The 18214-nt window shown below is 38.1% G+C and overlaps 1 protein-coding gene across 1 annotated transcript; it reads left to right on the top strand.

The window, feature by feature from the left end:
• The first annotated feature begins 2512 nt into the window (after positions 1–2512).
• Positions 2513–4056, top strand: LOC110875676 (pelargonidin 3-O-(6-caffeoylglucoside) 5-O-(6-O-malonylglucoside) 4'''-malonyltransferase). Its single transcript, XM_022123880.2, has one exon. The coding sequence runs from the start codon at positions 2588–2590 to the stop codon at positions 3815–3817; it is 1230 nt and encodes a 409-aa protein (XP_021979572.2). The 5' UTR covers positions 2513–2587; the 3' UTR covers positions 3818–4056.
• The last annotated feature ends 14158 nt before the right edge of the window (positions 4057–18214 follow it).

Raw genomic sequence — 18214 nt, 5'->3', positions numbered from 1 at the left:
TCCTTCCTTTATATTCATGCTAGTTTTCACCGTTAATTTGTTCCTTTTGTACATTTAAGCTCTTTTAATCCTGAAAATCAAAAGTATACTGTGAATGCATTATGTTTATTGCTTTTGTCAATCATGTTCATGGATGTTAATATATCAAGTCGTAGTTAATTGTATAGGACAAGACGAGGTTTGTAGTGTAGTGCACATTCGCACAAATGCACAGATTCATGCGAATGGGTTAGATCCGCACCAGGGGGGCATCCGTGCATAATGCGCATTCTTTCTTATATTTAATATTAAACCACTTTAATGAAGACTACTAAATCAAAATAAAAGTTTCAAATTCTTGAAATATAGCCAGGATGAAATTAAATTGCAACGTTCTGTTGACAAAATTCAAAATTCAAAACTCAAATTTTAAATCTAAATATTATGATTGAATTCAAAGTCAAAATTTTGCCGCTTAGAATTTCCAACAAAACTATCGTAGGCAAATATTTGAACAAAACTACAACTACAATTCGAACCAAATTGAACCCTAAAATAGGTTTATCTTTGTTGTATATTTGGTCTATAACAAGTAATTCGAAGAATTAACAAACCTGGAACCAAATTGAAATTGCAAAGTTTGTGATAAAACCTGGATTAATTTCTGAATCGTATGACAACTATCAAATAAACCTATTTGCGGGTTACACACAATGATTTATCGGATTAGACAGAGATCACTCTTATTGGAATTGAATTTGATGAATCAATGATACTTTTGTTGATGGTATATATGTAACACTGTGTGTTCTATTGTACATATGCGATCGAGAGCCCCATTAATAAAACTTCACACGGCCTTTATTCAGCGTCCATGGACTTTTTGATAATAAAACTTCTTTTCATGATGGCCATTGGCCCAACAAATAAAACTATGTAATGGACATGTAGTCCATAAGTTAGTGGACTTTTAGTAATGGAATTTAACAAAATAATAGTATAAAACAAGTTCAACACCTTTAATTATAAACTAAGTATTAATTACAAAGGCCATGTAGATTATTTACATAACAAACTCGAATAATATTAGGATTAAATCGAGTCCGCACTCCCGCGTCACCTAACTCACTTAATCTCTAACGTTATTCCTCGATCGACAAGTTAATCCAATACCCTAAAATCTGTTGATAACACTAAAATTACCAGTATGACCCTGACAGGGAGCGAAGATTTACGGATTCTATCCAGTTCTCGCACATCGAGGGGCACAGTCTCATGACGGTCGAGGAGTTAACTTTGGAAATAATACTGAGCAGGGTGGGTTTACACGTAAGATTCTTTGCCATCAATTGAGGTGTAAATAGATAACTAGAAAATCTTGTTTTCATCACATAAGAAAATTCCAAAAAAACACAATTTTTAAAGTCAACATCTCTTTCGGTGTTATTGGTTTCTTCTCCTATTCAATAATACCGAATGACTTCCAAAATTACAAAAACAAAAAGACGTTGTTTCTCCCTTTGTTTGGCCATTAAAAACCAAAAATCTTAGTGTTCTCAGCCAAATTTCAAGCATAATCTTCTTCAAACCTGATCACGATGCATGTTTCTGTGCTTGCTCTGATCCTTAAAGCATCTACGACGGTTCTAAAATAAAATGGATTCTAACGTTGTCAATGCCACCAATCATGGTTGCACGCTAGTCGCTCCCTAGTCGGTCGACCGGGGAGTGGAGAGTACTCGGCATAGGCGGAGGGTACTCGGACATATCAAATTATAAAGAAATTAGTTTTCGGAAATTAAATATATATCTAATAACATAAATTTACTAATATTTATAACAAAATACGTGAAAATGATATTTATTATTTAATATGATAGTCATATAAGTTATGTTTTATTATTTTTTAAGTCAAACTCGGCCGGAATTGACCTACTAGATCCGATTTTGGCAGAGTTTGACCGCGTTTGATCGATTCCGAGTAATTAGGCGGAGTTAGAGAAAGACGTCTCGGCAGCCTACCTTGTAGCGACTACTCGAGGAGTACTCGACCCTAGAAACCTTGTTTTACAACTATGCCACCAATAAAATACTACTTAATCTATAACAATTATGAACTCTAATGAATAGTTCTTGATCATGAGTGGGTAATGTGTCACTAAGTGTTACCAACTTTTTTTCATTTTGGATATTATTTACATTTATAATGCGGGCAGTATGATTTATTTGTTGTAACATTATTAAAGCCATTGATGAAAATTATGTACTGTTCAGTACTATCTATGGTCTCACGGAATCAGAATTCTTTTATGGGTGTTGGTGTTTGAAAATGTGTGGTGAATAAATGTAACTTAAGGGTGGACATGTATACTACACATAAAGAAAATACCAGATATTATTACTTGGTGACTTATTCATGCAATTCAAAGATAGTACAAGGACTATATTGGTCATGTACTCGTAGTTTTACCATAAATAAGCTTTGGAGGATGATAACATTCAGACACAAAACATGGAGATCAAAACCAACTTATCCAAACTCGTGAAACCCTCAACACCAACCCCTTCAAACCTTAGTAACTATAACATCTCTTTCTTTGATGAGCAAATGCCCAATATCAACACACCACTCATTCTTTACTACACCTCATCACAAAACGCCCAAAATGATGTGCATATCAACACCATTAATCATTTGGAAACTTCATTAACCAAAGCATTAACTGATTTTTACCCTTTGGCTGGGAGATATATGCGTCATGGTGCATTCGTCGATTGCAGTGATCAAGGTGCTCTATATGTCCAAGCGACAACAAATTTCCGACTCTCAGACTTTCTAGGCCTAACGTGGGAGTTGAAATATAGTATGTTACAAGATTTTCTCCCGTGTGACATAGGTGAGTCTGGTGAGACTGATGATCCGTTGTTGTCAATTAAAGTCACAACTTTCGAGTGTGGTGGTGTTGCGATTGGTATGTGCTTTTCACACAAAGTTTCGGATATGGCCACTATGTCCACATTCATTAACAATTGGGCTGCTAGAAACCATGAAACATGCAATTCATTAGAACTAAGAAAATATTCTCCTATTTTTAACTTTGCACATGACTTCCCAAAAAGAGATGAACTTGATCTTAGTCCTAGAATTCCAAGGTCAAGCTTTGGGGTAAAAGCTACTGTGCGAATGTTTTCATTTAAAGCGAATGCAATATCAAAGCTGCGAGAAAAACTCACATTCAAGGATGATAGGACACATCGTCCCTCAAAGATACAACTTATTGTCGCATTATTATGGAAGGCCTTAGTACACGTAGATAAAGCAAACACCGGACAATCAAAGGCGTCGTTTATTCAACAAGGAGTTAACTTGAGGGATAAAGTAGTCCCTAAGTTACCCAATAACTTTTGTGGGAACTTTGTTAGTGTAGCAATTTCACGAATTGGGCCCGATCAAGTAGACAACATCGATCTTCAAGATTTCTTAATAATCTTGAATGACTCAATCAAGAAAATTGAGGGTAATTATGCTAACGCATTAATGTTGACTAAAAAAGAATATAATGTTTTGGTAGAGCCCTTTTTGGAGTTTAGTCGAAACATAGCCAATAATGATGTAAACTTCTACGCGTTCACGTCTTGGTGCAAGTTCTCATTCAACAACGCGGATTTTGGTTGGGGTAACCCAGTTTGGAGAAGCACCGGACATTATGCAGGCCAAAACTTTGTGCTCATGATGGATGATCAAGAAGGCGATGGAGTCGAAGCATGGGTTCATTTAGATGAGAACCGCTTGTGTCAATTGGAACAAGATCCGGATATCCAAGCCTACGCAATTTAGGCTCGTTTACATGATCGTATGTGAATATTCATTAGTGCTTCCGAGTTATCTATGTTATGTGGACACGTAAAAAATAAATTATTGCAATAACTACACAAGCTAACTAGTTCTATACCCGTCCGGTGGACGGGTTTCTTAATGTGAGGATAAGTACTTTCTTCATTGTATTCTAAATAAAACATTATTTGTTTAAAAAAAAACCAATATGTGTGGAATACAAATAGAACTCATTACACTAATACAACCCCAAAACGATATGAAACTGTAATTATTGAAATACTGATGAGATTATAAAATGAATCCCTCATATTATTTGTTATGGTGAAATTCTGAGCCCATATCCTGGAAAATATCTTGATATATATCTTGTTTATGTAGTATCTGTTTACATCCGGGATGCTAGTTCAGGATATTGGTAACATCCTGAATGGTATCCTCGGGATTACTAATGGATTATGTGCAGGTACGTGGGTTAGAATCTAGCAACGTTAACAAGACCTATTCCACGGAAGACTCGGTCCAAGTCGTTCAAATGAAGACGTTGAAGCCCGTATTACTCGGTCCATAACGTTCATAATGGAATATTCGGAGTAGCCCATATTTGTAGGGATTATTGTTTGTAATTCATTACTATAAATAGGTGGGTATATCAGATCAACTAGGACATCACAATCACACTCGCTACACTCTAACACTTGCTCTCTAGCAATTTTCACTTTTATACAAATTCATTGTAACACATAGCGATCTGATCTATATCCTGCACTGTATCCTGAAGTTTAAAGCAATAAGAAGAACAAGGCAGCTGCGATTGTCAGCTCCCGAGGTTTTGTGCCGGCGATCTAGATTGATCAAGGGCTTTCCTCGTACATCTCGTGTCAACCCCTTTACTTTTTGCTCATTGTTTGATCGTAGATACAGCTCAATATCCTGGGCCGTATCCTGAACACTGTTTTTTCCAAACAACATAACCAGCATATTTTCAACACACTTTTTAGCACACTACCTCACTTAACTAATTTGATCACTTAATTGCTTCGGTAATTTTTGACCAAAACAATTTGGCGCCCACCGTGGGGCAAGTGGTGTTCTCTTTGCTAAAAATTTTTGGTAAATCGCTAATCGGTTTTCTATTTTCAAAACCCTTTGCCACATTGTCCGTAATGGCCTCTAGATCAAACATGAGTTCCTCTACTGTGTCTGCTGTGACTTCTGCCACTACCGGTTCGGTGCTTCCACCACCTCCTCCAAGGATGCCAGCCTCTACACAATCTCAAGATGTTATCCCTACTCGGAGTGTCCAGGGATCGGCTCCTGTTTTAGCTTCTAACGATGAAATTCTAACCTTATTTGGAAGTGTGCAGGAACAAATGAGGCAGCAACAGGAAACAAACCAAATGCTTTTAAGGGAAATACAACTCCTGAAGTCTGGCTCGAGCAGATTTGCTGAGGATAATGTCACTCCATTACACCCCAGAGCGTTGAACTTTAGTTCAGCTATGTATACTGAGGATAACAGGGGGAATATTGTGCCCAGCCTTCCTCAGAATCATACTCCTGAAATACCCTCCTCGGTCAGGATATCAACCATGAGGAGCTCAGGATATGCTTCAGGATATGGGCAAAATCCTCTAACGGGTAACGTATCAAATAATAATAATAATGCTATTACCACTAACAGTGTTGGATCTTTGCAGGATACAACTGTAACGTCAGAATTATCCAGGGAGCTTCAGAAATTAAAGGATATGATATCCAGTGTACCTGGGGTGGTGCAGCCAATTCCTAAAGTGTCCCAGGATAGCCACAGGATATCTCGGTTCGTGCATCCTATATGTGATGCTGAAATCCCAAAAAGATTTTAGACTCCGAACATGAAGCTTTACGACGGAACCACGGATCCTGAAGAGCATATTGCCCAGTATAGGGAAAGGATGGAGATCAACCCTATCCCTCCAGATCTCAAGGAAGCGTGCTTGTGCAAGGGTTTTGGTTCAACCTTGACAGGATCAGCTTTGAAATGGCTCTTGAATGTTCCTCCACATTCGATTACATCTTTTGCTCACTTAGTAAATTTATTTAATAGTCAGTTTTCTTGTAGTAGAAGCTTTGAAAAATAAACAAGTGATCTCTACAGGATAACACAAGGGCCTCAGGAATCCCTTAGGGATTATGTGAACAAGTTCAGCCGGGAATCACTAGACATTCCCCATCTTGATGTTGCAACAGCTGTGCAAGCTTTCAAGATGGGGCTGCAAAAGGATTCTCAATTTTATCAAGACCTTGTAATGAACCCATGCAGGAACCTGGATGAAGCCCGGAACAGGGCCCTAAGATATATTCGGTTGGAGGATGACAGAAAGATGCAAGAAAGGATGAACTCATCCAACACTTATGAGTCAAGTAACAGGAAGTCAGAATCCTCATTCAAGTCATATCGGCCTAAGCCATATGGCAGAAATGAGAACAAGAGAGTGAATGCTGTCGAAGATGAGGATCGTGAAGAGTATCCTGAATTATCTGAATATTGCTTTTCTGTTAACATTCCTGAATTGATGTATGCCATGTAGGGTCTAGGGGACAAGGCAAGATGGCCTCGAAAGAATCAACAAAAAGCAGATTGGAAAGACAAATCAAAATGGTGTGCTTTCCACGAAGATTTTGGACATATGACTGAGGATTGCATCGCTCTGAGGAAAGAAATAAGCTATCTTCTAAGCAAGGGATATTTGAAAGATCTCTTAGGGAGAAAGAAGAATAAGGGTCAGGATACTGAGAAGGATCCTGAGCGAGCGGCATCACCTCCCGCCGATGCCAAGATAATCAACTTCATTTCAGGAGGATCCGACATTTGTGGAACTTCGTATTCGGCAGCAAAGAGACATGCAAAGGAAGCTAAGGCCGAAAGGGGAGACAAACCTGTCAGGATGACTACCCTCACAACTGACAAAGTGATCACTTTTGATGCAGATGACAGGGATACTGTCCAGGATCCTCACCATGATGCTCTGGTAATAACGTTATATGTGGCTAACCATTTTGTACGCAGGATACTGGTTGATAATGGCAGCTCCGTCAACATAATCCAACTAGAAACTCTGAAGAGAATGAATGTGTCTCCAATGGATATCACTTCAAAATCTACCGTGCTTGTTGGGTTCAGTGGAGAGGCTAGAAACACAGTGGGAGAGATAAAGTTGCCAGTATACGTTGAAGGAGTCAACAAGATACAACGTTTCTGTGTGATGGATTCTCTATTCTGCTATAACATCATCCTAGGAAGACCGTGGATTCACGATATGAAGGCCGTACCATCGACATATCACCAACGCATCAAGATCCCTACCCCTTGGGGGGTTGTCAAGATCGATAGTGATCAGCAAGAGGTGAAAGAATGTTACTCATCCTCAATGAAATCCTCGACCAAGCCAAGTGCTGCATAGCAATTAAAGATGCGGGCCCAGGATATCGTGGAGAATCCGGAGCAGGATGTGAAGAAAGTTATCCTGGATCAGGATAATCTTGATATCTCGGTGCTCGTAGGGACCAATATCCCTCAGGATATTGAAGAGCAATTAATTAACTTTTTGAAATGCAGGATGTCAACATTCGCATGGAAGCATGAGGACATGACAGGTATATCTAAAGACATTATTACTCACAAGCTTGGAATTGACAGGTCATTCAAGCTTATACAACAAAAGAGAAGGAAGTTCGCCCCTGAGCGGAATGCAATTATCCAAGAGGAAGTTAAAAGATTATTGAAGTCCAGGATGATTAGAGAAGTCAAATTCCCTAGATGGCTAGCAAATGTGGTAGTGGTTCAAAAGAAGAATGGGAAGTGGAGAGTCTGTGTAGACTACACAGACCTGAACAAAGCTTGTCCAAAAGACCCATTCCCTCTGCCTCATATAGACTCGATGGTGGATGCCACTGCCGGTCATGAAATGTTGACCTTCATGGATGCATCCTCAGGATTCCAGCAGATTCAAATGGAACCTTCGGACCAGGAGGATACTGCTTTCATGACACCAACAGGTATTTACTGTTATACTGCTATGCCTTTCGGTTTAAAAAATGCAGGTGCAACGTACCAGAGATTGGTGAACATGATGTTTAAAGACAAACTGGGGACACCATGGAGGTGTACATTGACGATATGGTGGTCAAATCCAAGAAAGCTAAGGATCATCTTCAGGATATTAAAGGAGCATTCGATATCCTGGACCAGTATAATATGAAACTTAATCCTGCAAAGTGCCATTTTGAAGTGGGGGCAGGAAAGTTTTTAGGATACATGGTGACAAAAAGAGGGATAGAGGCAAGCCCGGAGCAGATCAAAGCTATCTTGGATATAAAGTCACCCTCGAATGTTCAACGGTTAACAGGACGAGTGGCAGCCTTGAATAGGTTCATTTCAAGATCCTTGGAAAAGTGTAAAGAATTCTATGATATCCTAAAAAAGAATAAGAAATTTGAATGGGGCGAGAAGCATGAAGCAGCCCTGCAGGATTTGAAGCAGTATCTCTCAACCGCGCCTCTATTGATGAAGCCTGAGGATGGTGAACCATTATCCCTGTATCTGGCAGTATCATGGAATGCAGTAAGTGCAGTACTGGTAAAGGATCAGGAAGGTCAGCAGTATCCTGTTTATTATGTTAGCAAAAGTTTGTTAAATGCTGAAACTAGATATTCTCATCTAGAAAAGTTAATATTGGCTCTAGTTATGGCATCAACAAAGCTTAGACATTATTTTGAAACACATAGGATTCATGTTAAAACTAATTATCCTGTCAAGAATGTGCTTAGGAAACCAGAGATGTCGGGTAGAATGGCTAAGTGGTCGGTAAAATTAAGTGCCTATGATTTAATATATGAACCTAGAAATGCAATAAAGTCTCAGGCTCTAGCAGACTTTGTGGCTGATTTCAGTAGTGATATTCAAAATGAAGTAGACCTAGAAGTACAACAATTAGGAGAAAATTTAGAATCCTGGATATTATATACTGATGGTGCATCTAATATAAGGGGTGTAGGTTTAGGTATACTACTAAAATCGCCATAGGGGGACATAATACCCCAGGCTGTTAGATGTGAATTCCCTGCTACTAACAATGAGGCAGAATATGAAGCTTTAATTGCAGGATTAGAATTGGCTAAGAATATGAATATCAAGAATTTGCAAGTATATGTTGATTCCTTGTTAATTACTAATCATTTTAATGGATCCTATGCAGTCAAAGGTGAGAAACTAATTGAATACATCGGTATTCTTAAAAGATTAGCAGGATATTTCGATATTTTTACACTTGAACAGGTACCAAGAGAGGATAACGCCGAAGCAGACGCATTAGCAAACTTGGGATCATCAATCAGGATACCAGAAGGGACCCCAATACCGATATTACATATCCTGTATCCTGCGACGAATTCTCAGGATAAAGAAGTAGCAGGTATTCAGGTTCCTGGAACGGTATATCCTGAAGAGGATCCTAAATCCTGGACGGCCCCAATCATGAGATATCTCAAAGAAGGACACATCCCTGGAGATGAAAATCCTAAGGCATTTAGGATGAAGGTATCACGATTCACTATTATAAATAATATTTTATACAAGAAATCTCTTGCAGGACCATATTTGAGATGCTTGGAGGATCCTGAAGCCAAAGAAGTACTTCAGGATATACATGAAGGGGATTGTGGTAACCATACTGGGGGCAGGTCATTATTCTCGAAAGTATTAAGGACAGGATATTATTGGCCAACAATGAGGAAAGATGTCGCAGAATATGCTCGAAGATGTGACGCATGTCAGAGACATAGTAACATACTACATCAACCAGCTGAACCACTATATCCTGTAGCGTCCCCTTGGCCGTTCATGAAATGGGGGATGGATATAGTAGGGAAGTTACCAAAAGCTCCGGGAGGAAAAGTCTTTATGCTGGCAATGACGGATTATTTCTCTAAGTGGGTTGAAGCTGAAGCATTTGTTCAAGTTAGAGACCAAGAAGTAGTATCCTTCATAAAGAGGAATATCCTGACCAGGTTTGGAGTACCAGCTGAAATCATTTGTGATAATGGGTCCCAGTTTATAAGCAGAAGGACTACCGACTTTTGCAACAGTTGGGGAATCAAAATGATAACGTCTACTCCGGTACATCCTCAAGCGAATGGACAAGCTGAATCTTCAAACAAGATAATAGTGAATAACTTAAAGAAGAGACTTGGAGCCAAAAAAGGAAGATGGGCAGAGGAATTACCCTTTGTGTTATGGGCTGACAGGACAACGGTAAAAAATGCAACCGGCCAAACCCCATTCTCCTTAGTATTCGGAGTAGAAGCAGTAATTCCAACGGAAATGGCGATACCTACTGCAAGATCTATCCTACAGAATCCTGAACAGAACCCTGAAGCCTTATGTCAAGATTTGGATACTATAGACGAAAAAAGAGACGCAGCAAGGCTAAGGATGGCAGCATATCAACAAAGAATATCCAGAGCATATAACAAGAACATAAGGACTAGGAGATTTCAAGTTGGTGATTGGGTGCTAAGAAAGGCTTTTCAGAATACTACCAATCCTGCCGATGGCAAGTTAGCTCCAAAATGGGAAGGACCATATGAAGTTGAATCAGAAGCAGGGAAAGGAGCATACAGACTCAAGAATATGGAAGGGGATATGCTACCGAGGTCTTGGAATGCTATACACCTAAAGCTCTATTTCAAGTGAGTTTAGAGTTTAATTTCTAACTCAGGATGGTATGAATTCAACCTTTTTTAAATATATTTGGTTTAATTTGTTCTTTGTAACCCAATACTGACTTAAGCATCGGAGGGGTGTTAGCCAAGCTAACACCCACCTTAGTTTACAATTGGTTTGCAAGATATGTTTCAGGATACAGCTCCAGGATATGTACTCAGGATAACTCGGAAGATTAGAGGATTGGCCCCCTCTCTCACGGTTAAGGGATACTGATCCCTTCACAGGTTTAAAGGTATTCACCTTTCTCCTGAAATGGGTTTAAACACCCCGCCTGGAGCGCAAGTTATTCAGGGATAGTTCAAGGTGGCGGGACCAGTCCATGTAAAAGTGGCTGACAATTTCGTTACTGTTGGCTATATCCTGAATCCTAAAGGTATATGAGGATTGATCACCCTCTCTCACGAAAGGGTATTTTCATACTCTCTAAGGTTTAAAGGTTTTCACCTTTCTAAGTCTTGGAGTTTATACACTCTCGCCTGTAGCGCATGAAACTCAGGGTTTATCCCCAGGATATTAAGGGTTTATCCCCAGGATATTAAGGGTTTACCCCAGTATGTTGAGGATTCATTTCGGGGTAACAAGGTTTTTGCCTCGAGGTGTTTGGAATTTATTCAAGCTAGAACTTGAGTACATTTGCATTCCTGTGTCACATGCAGGGGACATATATTATATTACTCAAAGGTTGGATCCAAGATTATAACTGTGCACTGGGGACATTCCTAAGGTGGAAGATTAAACTCTCCAAGAGTCTTTGGTATGATCTCTCCTTTTCTCAAAAGACTTAAGTTTTCTAAGTTATATGGTGATATCCTGACCAGAATATCCCTTAAAATACTTATCAGGATATTCTTAGATGATGTTCCCATAATATTTCCAAGAGTTCTCAAACAAAACAATTTTCATAAGTAAAATTCATGTAATGGAAGGAATAAAACCAAAAAAGGGTTATATTATTAACATAGCAAAAGATTATGCTCTTGGCTTCGTCTCAAACCGAGACCCATCCACCAAAAGCAGGGTTAGTTTTCCAACATATTTACTTAACAAATGAAGGCTTCGTCTTGGAACCCAAGATACCTCCACCTTCACTTGTTAAAAGCGTTCAAAATAAACCATACTAACTGATGACCAAGGGCTTCGTCCTGAAACTCAGGATCCCTCCACCTTTGGCCATCATATTGTCTACGTGCAGGAAATTAAAATTGTTCAACAAACAAGAAAAGTAAATTGTTCGAAACATCAACCGTCGAATCTAAAAAAGTGGGCTCCGGCCTAAGCATCAATATCCATCATTGCCCACTCGGAGGCCCTCACGCAGCGGCATCCTCTCCAGCCTTCCCCGGCTTCTCAGCACCAGCATCCTGCCCAGCATCCTCACCAGCATCCGCTCCAGCATCCTTCTTGTCTCCAGCCTGATCCATCACCTCTGCTGACTTAGAGGACTCACCGGCTTCTACAGGGAGTGGCACCGCTTTTCCTCCAAGCTCCTTTAGTTTGGCCACCCAAGAGTCAACCGGCCAAGCTGGGCACACGAGGCCTGTCTCCTTGGCCTCGTAGGCCATCTTGATGCGTGCTTGTAGCAAGGAGACGATGGCAGAGGCCTTGATCCCTTCCTGGAAGGAAACCATGGCCTGCTCGTGGTCCATTTATGTGGTGGCAAGTTTGAGCTCAGCCTCTTGAGTGATCTTCTTCATCAAGCTCTCGTAGTGCCGGGACTTTGCTTCAGCAATGGCACCTTGGTCAGCAACAGTGCTTTCAAGCTGCTTGATTCTGGCTTCGTGGAGTGCAACAGTACCACAGGCATCATTATACAGGTGGAGCAGATGCTGAAGACCCTGCACGTTAAATTCAGGTATGGGTTAGAATATATTAATCAGTATATCCTGTCAGGATATATATGCAGGATATGTAGCAAGATATTACCTTGTTGAGAAAGGATGTCATTGGCTCTAAGGAGTCAGAAAAGCTGAGTTCATCGTAGGAGAACCCATCGGAGCCTGGGGCACTGATTTCAGAGCCCTTCCTCTTCTTTGCTGTGGAAGCACGGGTCCTAGGGTTAGCCTTGGGGGCGGCAGTGGCTTGGAGCTGGTAGCAGCAGGTGTCTCTTTCTTGACCATGACAGGAGTAGGATAACTGTCAAGCTCATCAAGGGCAAGGAGGATCGGAACTTTGCTGGAGTCTGCACACGGGGAGTAAAAATTCTTTCCTAAATATTTCAAAATAAGAACATGTATGCAGGATTGAACAGGATCCTTACCAGACATGTTTACACTGGAAAGAGGACTTGGAGACGGTGGAGACGGATTGAAACTTCTTTCAGCTTCAGGAAGGAGTCTGATAGCGTCAATCCTTTTTTGTGAATCTGCAAGGGGGGGTGCTAGCTTCCTAAAATCAGCTGTGTACAAGAAAACGACAAAGTCAGTCCAAAATATACAGCAGGATATAAGACAGGATTTTCCTAAAAACCTAGGTCCTACCCTTCTTCAACCATTTCACCGGGTAATCCGCTCCACCAGGGATTGAATCTCTTTTTACAAAAAAGAATTTGGATTTCCATTCCTCTTCATTCCTGGTGGCTCGGAGGATTAATGGGTCACTGGAAGTAGAGTAAAACAAGAATCGACAGGAGCCGTGGCACCTAAGTCGGTATGCTAAAGGAAGGTCATGAACAGAAAGATCAGGAATATGATTGTTCTTGATTTGATCAAGAACAGACAAGACTCGCCAAAGCATTGGCATTGTCTGACTGAAGCAGATTTTGGTGACGTTAAAGAACTCGGTGATGAAGTCCGAGAAAGGAAATTGCAATCCTAAGGTAAAAGGAAAGGCATTGAAGCACAACCACTCGTCGGAAACCATATCTGATCGGATTTCCCGATCAAACGGCCGGAACACCGTCCCTTTTGGGAAGATGCCGGAGGTTTTAAGGGCTGACAAGTGTGCACTATCAAAGGTGCATATTTCTTTCTCCGGATCCTGGAGAATATTTTGGTGGATAAACGTGGGAGCAGAATCGCCGGAGCTGGATCTTGTCTGCCTTGCCATATTGTTACCGGAATATTGGGAAGAATGGAAGATGAAGTTGAGAGAGAAATGTTTACCTTTTTCTCTTCGGTAAAGGTTAAATGATGATGAGGATGAGAAGTTATAGGGGTGAAATGAGTAGTTATAGGCTGCGCGGTTACAACTAGTCACATCAAGGTCCTATCTCTTAATTACCTCGTTGTTCGTGAAAAAATGTAACCGTTAGTATCAGGATACTTAACGGTAACATTTTTGGGGACAATTGTTATGGGTGAAATTCTGAGCCCATATCCTGGAAAATATCTTGATATATATCTTGTTTATGTAGTATCTGTTTACATCCGGGATGCTAGTTCAGGATATTGGTAACATCCTGAATGGTATCCTCGGGATTACTAATGGATTATGTGCAGGTACGTGGGTTAGAAGCTAGCAACGTTAACAAGACCTATTCCACGGAAGACTCGGTCCAAGTCGTTCAAATGAAGACGTTGAAGCCGTATTACTCGGTCCATAACGTTCATAATGGAATATTCGGAGTAGCCCATATTTGTAGGGATTATTGTTTGTAATTCATTACTATAAATAGGTGGGTATATCAGATCAACTAGGACATCACAATCACACTCGCTACACTCTAACACTTGCTCTCTAGCAATTTTCACTTTCATACAAATTCATTGTAACACATAGCGATCTGATCTATATCCTGCACTGTATCCTGAAGTTTAAAGCAATAAGAAGAACAAGGCAGCTGCGATTGTCAGCTCCCGAGGTTTTGTGTCGGCGATCTAGATTGATCAAGGGCTTTCCTCGTACATCTCGTGTCAACCCCTTTACTTTTTGCTCATTGTTTGATCGTAGATACAGCTCAATATCCTGGGCCGTATCCTGAACACTGTTTTTTCCAAACAACATAACCAGCATATTTTCAACACACTTTTTAGCACACTACCTCACTTAACTAATTTGATCACTTAATTGCTTCGGTAATTTTTGACCAAAACATTATTCATTAGCTTATCCTACAAACATCTCCATCTCTTTGACAAAAGGCTCCACATGTTGGGAAAATTAGTGAATGGGTATTTAGTTAATCTATAATTGAATGAAATTATAATTACTAATTAAACTCTATATGTGAAACTCTTGAGTAGAGTTTTATGTCACTTGATTAGCTTTTATTGGAGTTTTTTGTCTCTAATTAAATCACTATTTAAGTGAAACTTTTATTAGAGTTTTACGTCTATAATAAAATCACCAAGAAACTCTTCACTACATACAACTCTTGTAAAAAATGGTAAGGTATGTGACTCATTGGAATGATGAGAAAACTACAAGAGATAAATAATATGTATGAAGAATTCTTGAAGAAGTGGTGAAGACTTGAACATCCATATGTTGGGAATTATAGAGAGATGAATTTTCTCTACTCGATTCCATCACCATCGTATCATTATTTTTCCACAAGTTCAAACACTATAATTCTATTCGATGTAACCTCGGGCACATGGCCATTTCCGGCAGTACAGACTGCTTCGGCTGTTGTACCCTGGGAGACAGACGCGTCGTCTTTAGTAAAGGCGCGAAATCTGTTTTAAGCGAAGCGTGTTGAACACGTGCCTCAACCAAAATCGTCAACGTTTTAGTGTGCTCTTTGTTGCAGTCAAGGAGTATTTTTCAAAACTCAAGATGATGAATATTCGAGTCTAGGATGCTATAAAGTGCGCGTGAAGGACCCACCAGAGATGCGGCTTGAATCAAGATTGGTATGTATAATCATATTTTATATTCTTTTTATTCAGTTATTGCAACCGGTATTGTACTATGATATTTCCTACGAATAACGAGAGTCTCGTTATTATATATTTTGTAATTATATTTTATAAATGGTGAACCTAATTTCTACAAACTTAAAACAAATTTCGTGAGATTGTTGCTACAATCTTAAAACCTTATTTATAAGGATTTTGGGTTCATAAAAGGATTTATAGTAAAAAATATTTTTAAAGACTATGATCTTATAAATATTTTCTTTTGGAAAATATGTATGTGGTACAACTTGTTGTGTTTGGATTTCTTGAGATTGAGATACAATCTTAAATCCTATACCGTGGTACAAAACGAATAGTTTTGGTTCAACCGTTTGGTTTTTGAAACGATTTTGGGAATCGTTAATTTTTCTAACTTTTGTGTTAGATCGGGTTTATTAGTGTAAACCATACGTTTTTTGTAAACATTAAATTTTCTAACATGTGTGTTAGACCGGAATTATTGGTGTAAACCATACGTTTTTTTGTAAACGTTAAATTCTCTTAAGTAGAGTCTTTTATGTCTTTAAATAAGAGTTTTATGTTACTTGATTAGAGTTTTATGTCTCTAATTAGGTCTCTATTTAAAGTAGACTCTTCATCCACCCATGGATTGATATGAACAAATAAGTCTTATAATGATTTTTGTAATCATTTGTCTTCTAACATGTGTGTTAGAAACGTTCATGAAATGCATTAGTTTGGAAGCAATTTTTTAATTGTTCAGTTTCTAACGTGTGTATTAGAAATGACTTATTTATTTGAACCATATATGTGTTTTTAGCAAGTCGAATTAACATTTTGTGGAAATGTTAATATTTCTATCGTGCGCGTTAGAATTTCTTTCATTTTAACATGATTGTTAAAAATAGTTAAAATACAAATGCTTTGAAATGTTTTATGTTGACATTTTATATAAGCAATTTGTTGTAGCATTGTTTTTAATGCTTTGTATGATTTAGAAATAAAATGTCATACATTGAAGTTGATGTTTGATTGGCTTCAAGGAATTAAATCACCATAAAGTGATGGTGTGGTATTTATATGAATTTAATGAAATTAAAATCATTTACTAGACTCTTCATATGGAAGATAAACTCCTAAGGAGAGTTTCATGTTAATTTATTAGTTTTTATTAGAGTTTATGTCTCTAATAAAATCTTTAATTAAGGGAGACTTATCTCCACCCCATGTCTCTTGTATTAAAAGTAGGCTATGTGCCTAACTTGATGAGATTGAAAAAAAAAATACAAGAGTAAGAATATAAGAATTAAATCACCATAAAGTGATGGTGTAGTTGTATGTGATTTTATCACCACCTTTAATTTGTGATTTGTCATGTTTTATATAAAATGACTTAAATTTTCTGACATATGTGTTAGAAAATGTGTATCACGAATATGAGGTTAGAGATTGTTCATAACGAACAGGAATGTTTTATGTAAACATTTAATTGCCTATAAGTTCATTAAAAATGATGAGAAATGGTTTATTTTATAAACTATATCTTTGGAAAACGTTTTATGTAAACGTTTGATTCTATAATGTGCTTGTTATAACATTTTTTTTTCTAACATACGTGTTAGAAAATGTTTAGTACATGTGTAGTAAGACTAAACAATATAAAACCATTTGATATTTTGGGTTTGATCTATGTTTTCATAACCCTAATTGATATTATTAATATTGTATATTGCAAAACTAAGAAACTGTTTTAAAATTATTTTTAAAAACAAAGTTTTGCATAAAATTGATAATTCAAATGGTTCGCTACTCTTACTAGAAGTAGCATATGGTGAACAAAGTAACAGTTTAGTAGATGTTATTTGGTGAAAAACAACTTGGTGTTGTTGTGAACAAATTTAATTGTTCAAGTTTACTACTTAAATGTAGTATTTGTAACAACTTGGTGTTGGTTTGAGCATAATTGTCCAAGTTTAAAGTTTCAAGATGAAATGGGGAACTTGTACTTACAAGTGCATGGAGTCTTATTGAGAGAGTACCTCAAGTTATGCCATGGGACGATATTGTTGAGAAGATTCGGCCAGATTATAAAGTGTTGAAGATAAAAGCACATTGCTATTTGATGTCTACATATTGTCTATGCTTCCGTTTAAATTTCAAAAGTGATTGGCACTTATGATTTAGTTTCCAATGTATTTTATTGTTTTGTGTTCAATATCTTCGGATAACACGTTCAATTTTTTACAAAGAAATAAATCACTAATGGCTGTGACGTATAAATTTTTTTTGTGGAAAATAATTATAACGTTGGTTATACATTGTTTAAAAGAATATGGTTTTAAACGGATAGTACATGAAAATACTTGGACATAAACAACTTGAGAGTTGTTACATTGACTAAAAGTCAAAGACGAAACATCAAATGTATAACCACATCATGAATGAGTAATGAAAGAAAGTAATGAGTGTATTGAGATAAAATACACTAACGACATTCATGTCGCATACTTCATTAGAAGTCATTGAAAAATTCACAAGTGTGAATTCTAACATATGAAAGTAAAAGTACTATATATTATTGTATACCTTTAATAAATCTTGCGAGATTTATAAGTAGATGCGTCTACCACTTGATTATTGTTAGATCTATATGGAGATTTTACCTTCATTTGGGAGAGCATCCTAAATATACATATCTCCTAATGAATTACAATAGATGTGTGTAAATCACTTAAGGCAAAATTATGAATGCCATGTTGTTGAGTGTCGATCTAGTTGACTCTATGTCACACATAATAGTGATTGTAGACAAGAAACATTCATCTTGTTGGT

The sequence above is a fragment of the Helianthus annuus genome, chromosome 9, assembly GCF_002127325.2.
Source record: "Helianthus annuus cultivar XRQ/B chromosome 9, HanXRQr2.0-SUNRISE, whole genome shotgun sequence".
NCBI lineage: Eukaryota > Viridiplantae > Streptophyta > Magnoliopsida > Asterales > Asteraceae > Helianthus > Helianthus annuus.
Note: the sequence above shows the minus strand (reverse complement) of the source record. Positions and strands in the feature narration are given on the sequence as shown.